Source organism: Pterocles gutturalis, unplaced genomic scaffold (assembly GCF_000699245.1).
Source record: "Pterocles gutturalis isolate BGI_N339 unplaced genomic scaffold, ASM69924v1 scaffold2997, whole genome shotgun sequence".
In the NCBI taxonomy this organism is placed as follows: Eukaryota; Metazoa; Chordata; class Aves; order Pterocliformes; family Pteroclidae; genus Pterocles; species Pterocles gutturalis.
Genome location: NW_010109969.1, coordinates 5,067 through 22,172, shown reverse-complemented (window position 1 = coordinate 22,172; position 17,106 = coordinate 5,067). Strand labels below are relative to the sequence as shown.

At 40.3% G+C, this 17,106-nt stretch overlaps 1 protein-coding gene across 1 annotated transcript in view; it reads right to left on the bottom strand.

Annotated features, from left to right (window-relative positions):
* TFAP2D (transcription factor AP-2 delta (activating enhancer binding protein 2 delta)) overlaps positions 1–11,915 on the bottom strand; it is a gene marked incomplete at its 5' end in the record, with an annotated part of 28,494 nt that extends 16,579 nt beyond the window's left edge. The window contains 3 exons of the mRNA XM_010073141.1: positions 2,058–2,199; positions 9,082–9,200; positions 11,750–11,915. Of these exons, the coding sequence (XP_010071443.1) occupies positions 2,058–2,199; positions 9,082–9,200; positions 11,750–11,915 (427 nt within the window). The remainder of the gene's footprint in view (positions 1–2,057; positions 2,200–9,081; positions 9,201–11,749) is intronic.
* Between the last annotated feature and the right edge of the window lie 5,191 nt (positions 11,916–17,106).

The following is a 17,106-nucleotide window of genomic DNA, read 5'->3' as shown; positions in this document are numbered from 1 at the left end:
GTGAGTAACTGAAACTCCTGACAAATGACTAGAGTATGTACTACCAGACACAGAGGCTGAGAAATACCATGTTAGTACTACAAAGTCATGGACCTGTGTCTCCCCTAGTGTCTGACCAGGGCTGGTCTGTGAATCCCTGTTCTCCTTCCAGGCAGGAGAGGGCGGCAGTAGCACACACATTGACCCATCTGTCCCTGTTAGGAGCATTTTGACTGCAGTAGGATATGGCCTGTCTTTGTATTGACAAACCTCTCTGGTCGATTTGCTGGTGCTTTTAACTGATGGAAGGGGAAAGAGGCAATTTTGTTCCTTACAAGTGCAGGAAAAGAGCCTACAAGCCCAAAGTTGATGGGGGTTAGGGGTAATGCATGCCCATGACTCCCCACCTTAGTAGTAAAGGAGGGTGAGAAAACAGCTATGGAGTGGTCAGAAAGTGTAGGGAGACCCGTGTGCCTCAGTGGGACAGCCTCTGGAGGTAAAATGTGATGGTCACCCACTGATTAGTACAATTCACGGTAATATAATCTCTCACTAGAGCCAGAAAGAAAGGGGAAGATGTGTATCGCTATGGTTGAGTAACGTTTTATAGATGGGGCAAATCCTCCAGCTGGGGCAACATGCAGTCTTAACTCTTGTTTAGGTTGTGCTGCCCCACAGTACAATTAGCTCTTGCAGAGCCAGGGAGGCAGATTGCTAATGAGCTACGTGGAAATGGAGAGACACAGAGTGCAGAGAGGAGCTGCTTCTGCCCAGCTGGTTTGTTCTCATGTTTCTGAAACCCTTTGGGACCTTAAAACAAATATGGATATAGGTAAGAATAAGATCATACCCCTTTTATATTATTCCTTTTAATCTACAAGGGACTTAGGAGCGTAATGGGTGAGGTCTCTCATCACTTTCACAACCAGAGAATGCCGCCTGAGACACATGGTGCTCTGGGAAGGATCACAGGCTAGATTCACAGGATTCACAAGCCTGAGATGTTTCAGTGTATGCTGTCTCTGGGTCACCGGGGCAAAAAGCTCTGGATATAAGAGTGACACCTATTCCCCACAAACAGAGAAATCAGAAGGACATTGGGATACGAAGGACAATCCTGTTGCTGGTCAACCTTCTCCCCTATCACGGGGGGATTCCCCTCTGTTGGATATATCCCAGCCTGGATGATTCCCAAATATTTCCAGCACTGGGATTGTGGTTTGAGAGCTCAGGTTTCTGGTCTCAGCTCTTCTGTGGCTTCCCTGTGTAACCCTGCAGTAAGCACAGTGAGTATGAACATACTCAAGGCTACCCGGTGCAGGGATATGGCATGCCTGGTGTAGGTCTGTGATGTTCTGTGCAGACTATTTATTCCTGTTTCCCATGGCTCATGAAGGCTAATTCCTAACCCATCAAGGCTAATTCCTACCTCATCAAGGTTAATTGACTTAGATGAAAAGTTATCTTAACATGATGTTACTGCTCTAGGGAGGTGAGTGGCTTGTTTAGAGCAAAGTCACACATCTCTGTGTGTCTTTAATGGCTCTAGCAAAGCTCCCCTGCTAGTGTACATTGTTCCAGCACCTTTGGCTTCAGGGGAACTCTTGCAATTTCCAGCCAGAGGGGATCTGTCCCTCTGCAAACCATCTCTCCCTTAGCAGACTAATGATAATTATCCCAAAATAACTAGTTCTGCAGTCTAAGCTTAGACCTCCTGCTTGTGCAAGCAGGAGACAAAGCCAGTCTGTGTCCATTCTACCGTGTAATAAAGTCCCCTCCTCTCATCTAAACCAAAGCGTCTGAGAAGATGTACATACCTCCTGAACCCCAGGCAATGACAGCATAGCCGCTAAAACCTCACTGCAGTAAATAAGGTTCCTCTTACAGCATCTCCATCTAAATGTAAACATCTAAATCCATCCAGAGGATTGCTCTCACTTGCTGTCAGTGAGTCCTGTTGTGATAGCAGTCACTGCAATCCCACCTCCATACTCCCACTCCTCCCTCCTCCAGCCCCCAGCTCCAAAAAGGAGAAGTGACAGACACATTTCTTTTCTAGCTTTCCCCTCCCTTCTTACTTTGTTGCTAGGATCATCTTTTTCCTTGCTGTCTGCTCTTTCTGTTCCATGTGCTGTCTGGCGATGTGCTCTCCTACCGCCTTGGCAGGGAACTCTGTTTCACAGGTGTAGCCGAAATCTCTGGCCAAGTGTAACGCTTCCCCTGTGGTCAAACAAAATGGGTCAGTCAGTTTTTAGGGTGTTGTTATTATTATTATTATGCTTACAGAATTTCTTCCACTCTTACAAAAATCCCCAAACAATAACAAATCACTTTTGCAGACATTCATTCCCAATCTCAGTTACCAATTTCAGACCATTTGTCCTGCTCATGCTTAGTCATCAGATGGTGCCAGCCAGAAGACAGGAATGGTATTCTTCTCATGAGAAAATATTAATCAAGACACTTAGCTCCCTCCTTGCCACCAGTGAGTACTCAAGTCTTGTAAGCCCAGTTCATCACTAATATTTTCAGACATGGAAATTAGTGGAAAGTAGGAATAAAAAACTCTGAAGAGCTGAAATTCAACCTTTGGTGCTTCACTTCTCTACCTCTAAAGGAGGAATAGGTTTCTACCCCAGGAGAGATCTGTGAGGATAACAAACATCTCAGCGTATTTTCATAGAGATTAAGCCGGCAGGCACCATACTGGTGTTACACACTGAAGATGAACAGACCCCAAAGTTGAGCACAAGAAACAATCCTGTTTCCAAAAAGATTGCAATCAAAATTGACCAGATAAAATAAAAAGAGATGGCAATGAAGATCCCAGTTGCTGTTTTATAGGTAGGGAAAAAGGGAGGACGTGGCTTGACTGGGCTTTATGAGAAGACTGTGACAGAGGCAGGCACTGAGCACCTCTCTGCTCACTACAGATGTGCTCTAGAATAATTTTGGTGTTAGGGTGGTGTGGGGTTTTTATTTTATTTTTCTTTTTTTTTCAGAGATGTGTATTTGATTGCCATCATGAGGGGTGGCATAGGACCCTGGCTCTTTGGAGACCAGGCTGATGCTCCAGGTGAAGAGTTTGGAGGGATGCAGGATCTGTAGTACTTCCCTTTGAGAACATGCACAGTGGAATTCATCTGATTACATGTCAGTGTTGGTGCCTGACCTAATACTTTCAAGCCAATGGAGACAAACTAGCACTTGAAGCATGTACCATCCCATACTAAAGTAGAAGGCAAAAGAGGATCAGAGGAATTATTGAAAAGTCAAAGTTAGATGGGATCTCAGGAGATCACCTGCTGCTGACAACATGGCCTTAGATCAGGTTATTCACGGCCTTTTCAAACCTAGTCTTGAATATTTCCAACCATGGAGATTCCACAGCTTTTCTGAGCAACCTAATCAAACGTTTAATTATTAATTTAATTTAATTGTTAACCCCCTGGGAGTGCTGATTTCTCCCTGTTGACTACAACATGATATGAGAGATACAATAGAGATGACGAGACAAATCTCACCCCCAGCAAGACTGGGACTGCTCTGCACAGACCTGGCCCAGCCAAGGAAGACAGAAACATCCATGGGAGCAGTGGTCCTGTGCCAGGGGCAGCATGAGGCATAAAGAACCGCATGCCCTGACCTCTATTCCAGACTCTGTTCTCCACCTTTTCAGGGTTTCTTGTCTCCCCTTCTGTCACTGGAGTGTTTATCAGAAGAATACCTTTAATTTCCATAAGCAAATACTTTATTGTGTCTTTATCTGACCTAACTGGATTCAGGTGATAGTAAAATACATGCACTACTCCCAGGGAATTTGTTTGCTGACACCAGTCAGTAACAACTTTCGCAGTTGTAACCAATTTTACATGCAAAAATTGAAGATTATACTCAAAATAATCTTCATTATTTGGATGTTTTAAACATGATTTCCAAAAAGGATAAGAAGGTGACGAGCAACCACTATCTCTGAGTTGAAAGGAGAAATGGTTTTGGCTTAGTTTACAGCTTCTGGAAAAGTAAAATAATTTTCAGTGAAATTAAAATGGATTTTAGTGGTGTGTTGATAGTGAGTCAGAATGAAGAGACATACAGCTGACTGCCAGTTTCATATTTAAAATGTCTGTCCCAGACTTCTTCAAGGATGAAAAAGGATACAAATTTAAAATATAGCTACTAAATTTCTTTACAGTTGCTTCAAAATTTCTATTTCAGCTACACTTTTACTCTTCCTTAAATAAAGATTTAAAGAGTAAGTCAACTGCAGAAGAGTACCACGTTTCGCTTTTTAGTGAAACTCCATCAAAACCCTTGATGGTTTTGTTTTCAAGCCAGCGTGGAAAGAAGATGAAAGTCAAACCAATTGAAGCTGTCGTCAGGTGGAATTACCATTCTCCAGACATCTCTATCCTGGTCCCAGTCAGACCAATGCAGGGAATGTAGCCAGCAAAGTATTTAAAGCATTTAGCTATTGGAAAGGTCTTGGCTTCTTCAAGAGAACAAAACTTTACGTGACAAAATATAGGCATTTATTTATCATGATCAATAACAAACTGACTGAAATTTGTATGTTTTCACTGAATGTCAAAAGGAAAAGGAATGAAAATATGAATTAACATTAAAACTTATCTTTCCAAAGATGGTGTATATTATTTACTAGAGCTGAGAAAATTATACTAAACTATTTTGATGATCTGAGAAAATGATACAAAAGTATAAAGCTTGTCTATTTTACATGGAGCCGGGATTGTGATTGAATGCTAATGGTATATGAAGAGATAAAATCATGAGCAAAATGAAACAAGATGATTTATCTGTTTGTGGATACGTACAAGTAAAAATGTATATGCAAACATACCTATTATGAAAAAAATAAATCTACAAATTTAAAAAATATAATTTAAAAACATATTTTTTACTGCAAATGGAAAGCTGATGTGTTAGGAATGCATGTTATATGTACTCATAAGTATTTGGCTAAGCGCACACTTCCATATGATATGAGGAACAGACATTCTAAATTACAACATCAAATTCTAAACAAAAATAGAAAACTGGACATGAAAATGCTCTGCAGAACATGATTTCTCATATCTCATTTTTGAGCAAAGATCTCATTTTGAACTGGGACCAAATGATGAAGTATTAAGAAGTGGATTGTGTTATACATATAATTTTTTTGTTAATCTCAGTGAATAGAAGTCCCTTGTGTTACTGTACAGTAAGAAATAAGTCTGCTTGGTGGGGAAAAGAGTTTGTACAAAATGTCATAAAATATGTTATTTTCTTTTCTACATCATAATTTGGACAAGCATTTGTTCTAGGTGGAAATGTTGGAGATGTAGATGAACTGACATCTCTTCTTTCACCTTAGATTTACCTTCTTCTGTCTAGTTGTTATTTATGTCTGGGAGGAGTCGTACTAAAGGTAGAAACCCCTAAAATACCTGGCTTTTATAGTCAGTTCCCTTGTTTCAATCTAAAACCAAATTTCTTTATGTCCAATATCCCAAACTCTTTCCTCCTGCAGAGAGAATGAATAGACACTGGCATCATTGACTCTTTCTCCTTCAATCCAGCACATGGCTTTGCAGCTATAGGCAGCACTGCCTTTCCTATATAATTTGACAACTGCCCAGAGAGCTTTGCGTGATGGAAAAGGACAGTTGCTAAAGATGAATTGGCAGAGACAGCTCTGGAAAGCCTCAGTGGAGAGACCAGCCTGTGTACCTTCTCAAGCTTCTGCGGGCAGGTGCGAGGAGTAGCGTGGGCGTCTCCTGGGTTTAGCAAGAGTGAGAGATGCTCCTATGTGGAGTGAAGGCAGAAGCTGTGTCCCAGGAGAGGGACACAGCATCTGAACTTCGTACTCTCTCCTCGGCTTCATCTTCTCTAGATGCTCTACCCAGCTGAAATGTTACCCGGGGGAGGAGGGACAGGCAGAAGGTGGAAGGAATCTTTTTTTTTTTCTATTTGTAGGTTGAGAAAGGAGGAGGACCAAGTGGAAGGATATTAAAACAAAGACTAGGGGGGTGAAGTGTGACAATTGAGAGCAGGGTGAAAAAAAGTAACTGCTGACCTATTTTTCTCAAGAATTTTGGTCTCCAAATGATGAATGCAGTCGATTCTGTGTCTGGGAAAGTCAGTGACTTAATTAGGTTTAACAGGGAAACCAATTCCAGATTTTTTTGTAAGTGCTTTTTCCTTTTTTTTTTTTTTTTGTTGTAAATAATCTGATGTTTTTAAATTTATTCATGCCTTGCTCTCACGTGCGTCTGCAATAACACTTATCCTATGTGTCTCTCTTGTAAGGGGTCTGTCCAAATAGACAGTGACATCTCCCCCCTTCTCACATCCTTTCTTGCTCCTACTGGGGAGACCTCTGACTCCTTTGAGCGGGCAGTCAGGCATAGCCTTGGCAAAGCTGGTGTGCAATGGAGGAGCCTTTGTTGTATTAGCTAAGAATTTTCCTTTTAGAGCTGGTAGGAGAAATGACCTTTCCCTTCATCGAGTCTAGGCACTAGAGGGCATCCCTCACCTACAGGTTGCACAAAGATCTGTCCCATACTGCTGTGGAGTCTTGTGATGCTGAGTTAGTTCTCCCAGTCTGTCTTTCCACCCATTGTGCTGATTTATGTGGAAGACAACACAAAGAACAAAATTTATCTGTCAAACAATTCTTACTTTGGGCCCCTGAAGTCCCTACCAAAGACACTAAAGAGCAACTCAAGCAAAACAAGAATAACAGTAGACACCCAGCAGCCATGCTGAACCCCAAAAGAAGTAGATTTGCAACAAAATAGTAAGTTTGCAGACTTTTCCTAAAGTCTGGATCCTCACATGACCACCACATCCTAGGAATTCATTACAGTTCTTCTGTTGAACTTAGCAGTACTCCCCAAAACTCAATGATTTTAGTCTGTTTAGAGGAAGGGAAGTCTTAGTCATGCCAGCAACTTTTGAGATGGCTTTGGTCAATATATCTAATCACCATGTAACTAATTTTGCCTTTTCTTGCCTCAAATAGATATTCAAGAGGTTGAGCACATTCCTACCTTACAGGGACATTAAAGACCTTGGAACATTGAAGATTGTGAGGACCTTTAGTGCTAATAAACTTAGAATCCTCTAAAGTAATCAGGAGTGACACAGTACTGGGTCCTTATGAGAAATCCACTCAGTGCAGCTGATATTTAAGGATTTAATGAGACTAGCAAATCAATTCATGTATTAACATCACACAAAAAAAAGCCAATGTTGTTTTCTTCATGTCTTCTAAAACCTGAAGTAAGCCTCTGTCCTTCCATTTCTGTCTCTTCCAACAGCAGGAGCCACTGAGGGATGGGTTTCCTTGCAGGAACCATGCTACAAGTTAGTACCACTTGGAAATAATGTCTGTACGTACAAGGGGAGGACAACTTATGCCTCAAAGAATTCAATGTGAACTGTCAAGTCTGGGTGAGATTACACAGACAGAAAATGAGCTTCATTTTGATCTCTGTTGGAGCATTATTTCATATGGTGGTACCTTTCCCAAAAATTCCAATAGACATTGGATTAATGATTAGGATGTCTAGGCAAATAAGTCAATGTCAAAGTGAGCTCAGTATCCTCAATATATATCTTTAGGACTCACCGTAAGGTAGTCCAAGAGCAAAAGCAATATGATAGGCTTGATTATAGGTTTGTTATTGGCTTTGAGCAAAGGTCAGGGAGGCAAGCACAGCTCCATCCCTGGGAAAAACGAGTCTAATTCCGACTTACAGTAAAAGCACTTTCCCATCAGTCTTAGGCCAGCAGTTGAAAGAGGGGTTCCTCTCTCTCAGTCTCTTCTAATGAATGAGTAGCTGGCCACATAGCTCTGTTTATTCATCCCCCCTAAGACCCAAGATGAATGAAGGATTGTGAAGGTAGGAAAATCCCCTACACCTCTAAACTGGGGGAGAAAACTCCCTTTTCTAGTACTCTAACTCCATTACAGCTTTCTCTTTACTACAAGCAGGTGTGATATGGACAGACCTTTGTTTCAGAGCAACCCCACTGTAGTTCTTGTGCTCTATGGCCCCTGAAAACCTTAGTCCCTCCTCTTAAATGCTGAAAAACCTCCATTGTTGTGGACTCAGCACTATTTCTGCCTTGTGGAGTCTCCATCCTTGGAGATATTAAAAACATGACTAGACAAGGTCCTCAGCTACCTCTTCTAATTGACCCTGCTTTGAGCAGGAGGGTTGGACTAGAAGATGTCCAGAGGTCCCTTCCAGCCTCCACCTTTGTGTAATTCTGTGATTCAGTGGTAATATGTGCTGAGACCTCAGCTTACTTGCCTAGATCTGTATGGACCTTTCAGGTTATGATCCTAGAAGGTGTTGACCTTTAGGATGAGCTGAGTGCTCTCAACATCAATGAGGAGGGATCTGAAATTCCCAGAGCTGCTACTCGCAGCCAGACAACAAACCAGGTACTTAGTGGATACACCCAGAATAGAAGAGATTCACGTAGAGTTTCTTCCCTTTGCCTGAGGGGTTTGAACCTACATCTCCCAGCTGAAGGTTTGAAGAGCCTGGCAGTATTTGGTGAATGATATTTAAACAACAAATAAAGGCCAAGAAAGTATCTCCTGGGCCTGTCTAGAGTTTATCTGAAAACAGATTTCCTTCATTTATGTGTAGGGGAAAAGGCTTGTCTAAATATTACGCCTTCTTATGGGAGAAAAAAAAATCATCACATTTTTGGATCACCTCCAGGAAATTCATAAGTTAAAAAAAAAAAAAAGAGGATAAACAAACCTACTTCTGCAGTTGGTGTAAGACATTCATCTCTCTCACAAGAACACTTGGATCATCAATTCATAAGTCAGATCCCAGCACAAAAAGCACGGATCAATGTTGAGGAAACTGTGGGACCAAACCACTTGCTGAGAGCCAAGGTATCTCAGAGTGAACTTCCATTTTGCCACTGGTTCAGTCTGTGGCTTTAGGCAAGTCAATTCTCCTCTTCGTACAAAATACAGATTATGATATTTAACAGTGTGGCTGAAAAGTGTTGAAGACAAGGAAACATCTTAATTATGTTTATATTATATTGCAACATGATAGACCCTACCTTCTACCAAAGAAGTCAAGAGTGTGACATTCGCTGCTTTTCTTCTTCCTGCAGGCAAATTCAGTCCCAGTCTGTCTAATTTTTCTCGCAAGCAGCGTCCTCCATTCTTGGATTTTGCTCTGTCGTGAGAGAACAGCAAGAGAGAGAAACTTGTCTTTCTTCTGCACTTTTTCCCATGTTAATATAAGTCTAGAAATGGTACTTACCTTATTGACAAATGTGTGGGGTAGTGCCTACACTAATGACATCAATTTCAGAGCTATATTCTTAATTTCCCTCTCCCCCTGTGCGAGTCTTTCATGTTGGTCCTTTAACAGAATTAGACATTCAGACAGCTTTCCACCTAGTGAAACCCATGGTCCTGATTTGGGCACTGAGCCTGGGATTGCAATGACTGAATATTGACAGCACAGTCACTTATATCACATTTAGCCACCCCAGACTCCAAGGACAACTGAGAGAGAAACATGGACTTCTGGAATGATTTAAGCAAATGTCTAGAATGAGGGGACTTTACCCTTCTCTCTCACTTGTCTTTGAAAGGAAGCCAGATAACTGCTCAAATGTAGATGTCTATGAGGAGCCCAGCTCCAGTTATCCCTCTACAATTTATGTAGAGACCTGGGTACCTTAAAATGTAGTCTACAAAGCCCAATACTTACAAGGAAGAAGGACAAAGCAATAGGAAATGCTGAAGCTAAAGTCCCAGCCCATCGTTGGTTATCTATGCCCCTATCGCAACTGTCTATGTCACTCTGTCCTTGCAAAATGGTGCATCCCACACCTGCTTTTCTGCAGTACCTCAGTGTTTGAAGCATTTGAGACATATCCATTTATGCAGCAGAGGTAGGTTCAAGTTCTTGCTCAGCCTGAGGGAATTTTAACCTGTGTCTTTTAGATGAACGTAGCAGCCAGCTGGCAGTGAATAACGAACATTAAAATGCTTAAACACTGAATAGAGCAATGACTGGAACCTAGATCTCTCCTATCCCAAATGAAAGACCTGGTCATTAAATGATAGAGTCATCACTACAGTTACACCTTTGCTTCTGTCCAGTAAATATTCAATTAACCCTAAATGGTATTGAGGAGCCCTCTATTTGGAATAACCGATCACTGAGGATTAAGCGTGCTTAACTGGATGTTTTGAGGTGCAGGTTCAAGTTCCTTCAGGCAGAGGAAGGAACCAAACTTGGAATACCACCATATGGATGGTCATTTTTATACATTAAGAGACATTACAACTTCAGTCATGTTGTATGTCAGGAAATGTCTTCTGACAACTCTTTATCCTGAAGAAAAGAGAGTTGGGAAAATACCTAGACTGCGACCACCAACAGAATGCAAAACCAACCTTGCCAGGTCTCAGGCAAGCCATGAACGAGATTTGGTTTTTGCTACATCTCTGCTGGTCAACTACACAGTACTTGAGTCTGTTCTCTAGTTGTGACACCTACAGATATAGCCTGACCAAACCTATTCATTTACACTCTCTGCCTCTTAAAACAGAATTAGTGCATCCAAACTGCTGCCTGAGAGCAGCCCCTGGCTTTTCTAACTCCTGAACTATGCCCAGGGTTGATTTGGAGAAGTGCTATTTGGTCTAGGTCAAAAACCACTTATTCTAGCATTTCAACAGAAGAGAGAAATGAGTCCCCATATTCAGGTGGATGCCCTTGCATTCTTCATAGCTTGCACTGGTATTGATGAAGTCTGCAGAATGAGTATTTAAAGTGAATATTTCTGCGACTTTTACCTGAATGCCTCTCCAGGGTGAAGCAATAACAGAGGAAATTTTTTGTGGATGTAGATTTTTGATTTCAATGCCTACAGAGACAGTTAAATAGGGCTTATGCCCCGAAACAATTTTACGATCTATGGCCCTTACTCTGCAAGATGGCTGGAGACAGCTCTTGGACTACTACACATCTTGGAATATTGCAGGCTGGATAAAATGACTTTCAGTACAAGTATGGAGATCAGTGTGGCCTTCAGTGACAGCAGTGAGATAGCCTGTGACTTTCCAGCTAGTTTTGATCAAAGGGCATTCAAGTAGCTTCTGCCATCTAAGTTGACACCTCGGGGACATCATGACTTACAAACACTTTGCTGAATTACAGTTGCCTCCTTCTTTTCCACTTGCAGTGGGAGGCACAGGCTGCCACTTTGCTCCTCCATATTCTGCTAAGTCTATCTTTTCTGTACTCAAAAGGTCTACGAGGCAGAATGGGAGAAAAATATATCCCTATACCTCCATGGCTGAGGTTTTTGATGAGTGAGGAGTGTAACTACACCTCATAAAACACAACGAGAAGTCAGATTTGTAGCTCTGGTGAAATTTTCCAAGCATTGAGCGTCTTGGGTTTTTTTCATTCTAAACAAGGTAAAACAACACCTATCCATCGCTGAATGACAGGGTAAAAAAAAAAAAAAAAAAAATTCACTGAAAAATGTAAAATTTCTGTGAAAAAAGTCAACAAGAGCTTTATTTTTATTATTTATTGAAAATTTCTCTAGAAATAGTGTTCACTCCCAATCCACCTACTTCTGTTTCCCCAAACTGTGACCACCTATCCAAGAGGGGCAAGAGAAACAAATCTATTTGTAAAAAAAAAATCATAGAAAATACAGTGCTGTCTAGGACTTATTATCCTCACCTTCAACTTACCTTCTCAAAATACCTCCTAAGAGGGAAGCATTGAGGCATTCTGGTGGTGAAAGGCGCCTCTTCACCTCCGCGATGGTCACTTTGTACTTGGAAGTGGAGCTGAGCAGAGACAAGCGACCAGGTACAGAGCAGAACAAGTCGGTGGGGTTAACCACACAGGTGCCACCTACAGAAAAAAAAATAGTAATAAGGGGGGAAACCTCATATTCCGTGTTTTGACAAATTCAGTTATGAAGAACAATTCTGCTGGTTAATTGTGGTTGGGTTTTTTTTTGCTGTTTTTTGGAGTTTTGAGGTATTTCAGGGGTGGTTTTGGCTTTGTTTTTTTAAATATTGCATCACATTGTTGATTTGAGGAAGATGAATGGATTGAAACTTCAGTCTGGGAAAAGTGAATTATTCGATCTCATAAGCTTTACAGTCAAAATAAATCATTATGGCTGTTTGATGTAATTTGTTTTCATGCTCAGCAAAAATTACGTATTGTCACTGAAAGACTCTCTTATCTGGTACGATTAACAACATAAAATTGAACCAGATTCAGATATCACTCATGATTTAAAAAAAATGTAGTTGGTGAAAAATTTAGGACATTTAGGACATAGTGATAAATGTTGGCTTCAGCTCTCACAGCAGTGTTTAGGATTACAAAGATGCAGTGACATTATAGGTTTGCAGTGATTTGCAGCCAGAACAGCTTTCCATCTTTGAACTCTCATATACTCCTCCTGAAGTTAGGTCAAATCCTCTGCTGGTGTTAATGATTGAAATCTATTGAGCTACACCACTTTATTTTGGGTTAATTCTGGAATTGTTTATTTCCTGAAAGTGGCAATTACTTGGCTTGGGTTTAAAACTGCTGAGTGATCACCAAGTCTTTCAATAAAGACTATGATCAATAACTCCTCAGGCAAAATCAAGCTTTTAGCTTAAAGTTCGTATGTGAGAGAGCAAGAGGTAAAACTTTCTCTGCAACCGATCCAAGATAGTGCAAATTCCCAGGGAAAAAAGAAAATAATCTTAAGGCCTAGCACATGTTTTATCACCAAGTGCAAAACACTTTTCTTTGACCTGCCTTCTCCAACCTGACTACAATAAAAAATTCTGTGGAAGAAATAAATCTTACCACTGCATGCACAATTCTTCCCTGGGGGAAAGATGAGAAAAGAAAGAATGAGCTGCATGTGACAGTGATATAAAATATCATATAATTCAATGCACTCCTAGAAGGAGTTCAGATGGTTTCTGTGAGGATGATGATATAAAGACCTTCTTACAGCAGAATGAATCTGTGCTCATCATTCTTGTTTAAAGGAAAGAGACTGTATTTTTGACCTACCATGATAATTTCTTCTTTCCTGTGAACACCCTAATCTTTTTACACTGCAAGAACTCTTTTTTTTTTTAATTTTAGCTTGTAGTCTAAATTCTATAATGTGAATAGAATAGAATAGAATAGATGAATAGAAAAAAAAAAAAAAAAGAACAGCTCACTTCAGACAAGATCCTAACACCTTTACTTTATCTTCTGCTACATGTAATCCCTCTTAAAATGAGGGTGACTAAATACATTCCAGTTTTAACAGAGACAGAGGAATATAACTGAAGGGTGAAACTTCATTAAAGACAGACTATTGCTTGCTTACATAAGGAAAACAGAATTGCTTTCCAAATATTTCTGCTCTTGAAGGTATATTTAAACATTTGTGCTGACAGCAAAACAGAAAAGAACATCTCTCGGTATAAATCCCAGATGGGTGAGATCCTGACTCAGTACAGTAGGGTATTTTATGACTTTTCTAATTATACTACAAGATAGACATTAATGTCCACTTCTCAGACAGAATATAGAAACACATTGTACATCCCTAAACATACATATACATCAAGAGTTCTTAGGAACATTTTTGTACAACTCAAAGCTACAATTCATCAGCTCATATGCTCAAATACAGAAATCTGGTGCCACATGCCCCAAATTTTTTTTGATTTTTTGTTGTTTTGGTGCTTGTATTTAGGGGTAGTTTGGGGGTTCTTTGTTTGTTTGTTTGTTTTTTTATTTTTTTCCATATCTGAGGCAGGGCTGCACCGAAACCTATAAATATTTTCAGTCAACATTTTCAAACTTCTGGGCTGTCAGGTACATTTGTGAAGAGTGTTAACACTGAGTAGACTTGTTTGTTTGGCATCTCCTGACACACAATACATATAGACACGTGTACATATATATGTGTCAAGAAAACAGAAGCAACGAGTACATATTTATTTACTTCAATAAGTCTGTAAATTTTATAATAAACGAGACAGTACTGAAATCAGTGTCACAGTCAAGTTTGTCTCCTTGCCAGGTTAAGCCAGTATGTGCACCATTTATGCCAGATAAATAATTGTTCCTTTAATCCAAAAACCTGTTACCCAGCAGCTGCTCCTACCCTAAACAGAATTTACTGGAACTCTTCTCATTACTATTTAGTAGAAGGTTGTTTACAGCCTAAAATAATTTTTAAAATTGTCCTTATACAATATCATCTTAAACAAAGCCATTCCAGGTAAGCCAGGTGTGGGTTAAAAGTAAAAGAAAACAACAAGTCTGAATCATTTGCTTTCCAGAAACACGGAGAACAAGTTGTAAATTCCAAGAAGGTAAAATCTGTTGCATATAATTATTTCACTATATTAATTATTCATTGACGCAGCAACAGAGAGCGGTGTGGTGCTTTCTAGACGAAGCTACGTCTCTGTCACAAACTGTGTGCAGGTTTTGAAGGCAGAGATCTCCTCCTACAACCACCACCTTGGAGAGGGGATGGATGAAGGGCTTTTGGGCTGGGAGGTAAACAGACAAAGGGATGACAGGAAACAAAAGGGAGGGCTGATGGAAAGACAAAGGAAAGGATAAGTGCAACCACACTGGAAGAGGAAGGGTTAGGTTTCTTGCCAAACACAGATACTTTAGGGTATTCTTTCCCCTGTATTCTGATCAAGTGTTAGAGTGGAGAAGTGATTTTGTGAAGAAATGCTGCTCAATGGGGAGAGGACAAGGTATGTTTTAAGTTGTGCTAAACAGCAGTGGTAACAACCAGCTTTTCTTTCCCATCAACCCAATGCTGTAGTAGGTGCTGTTGGAAAAGTCAATCCTCGTTCAGCTGGGGAGCTGGTCTTGGCATAACAGGGTAGTTGAGAGGTGGGATGCTAACAGATACCAGCTGAAGAAGCAGAAGAAAATGCCTTCGAAAATCAAAAGGATATCATGCCTTTCATGAGTCTAGCAGTTCAACCTGGAGATCCCTATTCCTCTTAGCAGTTTTACTTGCTTTAGAAAACTTTACAGACTGGCTTCTGTTTCTGAGATACATAAGACACCATCAGCTCATCAAATGAAGAACCCCACGCATAGCCATGGCAAAGTGATGTGCCCACTGGCGTACATAAAGAAGGGAAAACTGGACATTACTCCCTGACTAGTTACTCACTCCATTAGTCCTACTGCAAGGCTGGAAAAAGAAAATGAGAGCAGGCAGAGGGTGGATTAACTGGTAGGATCATCCGGCAGATTGCCTCAGATATTTCGCGATCCAAGAACCATGTGAAATGGGCTTGTTAAATGAAACATTTTTGGAATGTTAAAAAGACTCTTTCTAGGATGACTGTTTATTCCCACAAGGAAGTGATTACGTGGTCTGGTCTGACATCATCTGTTGCCATAAGATACTGTGTTGGAGATGACTGTAAATGGTGGCAGTTGTGCGGTTACAGCTGCAGAGTTCTACAGGCATGAGCAAGAAAAGATTTAGATGAAGGGGGGTATCTTTTATATAGATTTGGAAAAAAAAAGAAAGAAGAGAAGTTTTCAGGCACACAAACCCTTCTTCAGGACTTCTCTTTTATCCAACTCTATTCAATTACTTCTTTCTTCATGACAAAGTTTTACACTCTGATCTGTTGTCTTCATGTTGATTTCAACAAATATGATTCTTTGAAAGGAAAAAAGATGGAAGAGGAAGAGAGGTACTTTGCACAGCCGACCACATTGGGGTGAAAGACCTGGGGCCCGATGCTGCCATATACCGAATCACCTCTGGAGATTATATATAACCTGGTCTAGTTGAGGATGTCCCTGCTCATTGCAGGGGGTTGCACTAGATGACCTTTAAAGATCCCTTCCAACCCAAACCACTCTATGATTCTATTCTATGATCATTGTCAAGTGGTCTGGGGGAGATGAATAACAAAAGTCTATGTTCATCTTTTTGGAGCCCAATCCTTTTCCCTCTGACTGGTGCATGCTCAGCACAATATATTATTTTGTGTGAACTGTGTTTTTGCTTTGTTTCCCAAGCCTAGGATGAACAAAAGTTAGGCTATGTGATACTGCAAAAGGTAGTCATAGCAAACACAGGGAGAATATTTTCCTTTCCTTATTCCTGTCTCCCCATCAAATAGCACAAGTCAGTATAAAATGCCAACACAAGCTGATGACGGGTTGTGTAGATGACAGCAAGGAGAACAACACAGCCATACTCTAACCCAACAGTCTTGTCAACACAATGAGAATCCCAATAACACATGGTGCAAAAAGAGCTTGGTCTGTTTTGAGAGTAGGTTTCCCTTTGTACAGATGAAGAGGACAATAGGGTGGCTGGATGAGATGGTTTATTTTGATTTAGTCACGCACTTGGACATCTGCTGAAATGTAAGTTTCCCTGATGCCCTCTGATTTAAATGTTTGTGCATCTTTTCATGGACAAAATCCATATTCTCACATGCTTTATGCTTTTCATAAGTAATATTATTGCTTTATAAGGAATGAGAGAGATAAATATTGATTGATGTCACTGGATGATATTTGCACTTTAAATACAAACATTTTTTTAAAATGCGTTTCTCTAATTTTGTGTAGATACACACACCCTCACACTCTGCAAGGTAATTTCTTATTTGTTAGTCATAACAGCTGCAATACGATGGGTATTTTATATTAATTCACAAAGACGTAGTCCCTTCCTCCAAGATATTCACCCACAAATATCATGCAGTTATGGAAGGAAACATCATAATATACTGGTGACAACAGCACAGAAATACTGTGACAACAGTGCAGAAGCACTGTTTGTTTTGTTTTTCAGGATACACACATATTTGTGTGCTTGTGTACATTATTAAGTATAAGCGTGCGTGAGTGCTTACAGATTAATCCTCTATAAAATATTAATAACATGTTATGTTTTTTATTAGTCTATTATTTATATCTACAGGTGCTGTTTGCAGGAGTCTCCAGCTTATAGTAAATTTTCTGCTCTGTTCTGAAATTCTGGCAAGTTTACAGGATGTTACAAAATGAAGACATGAAAATTTAC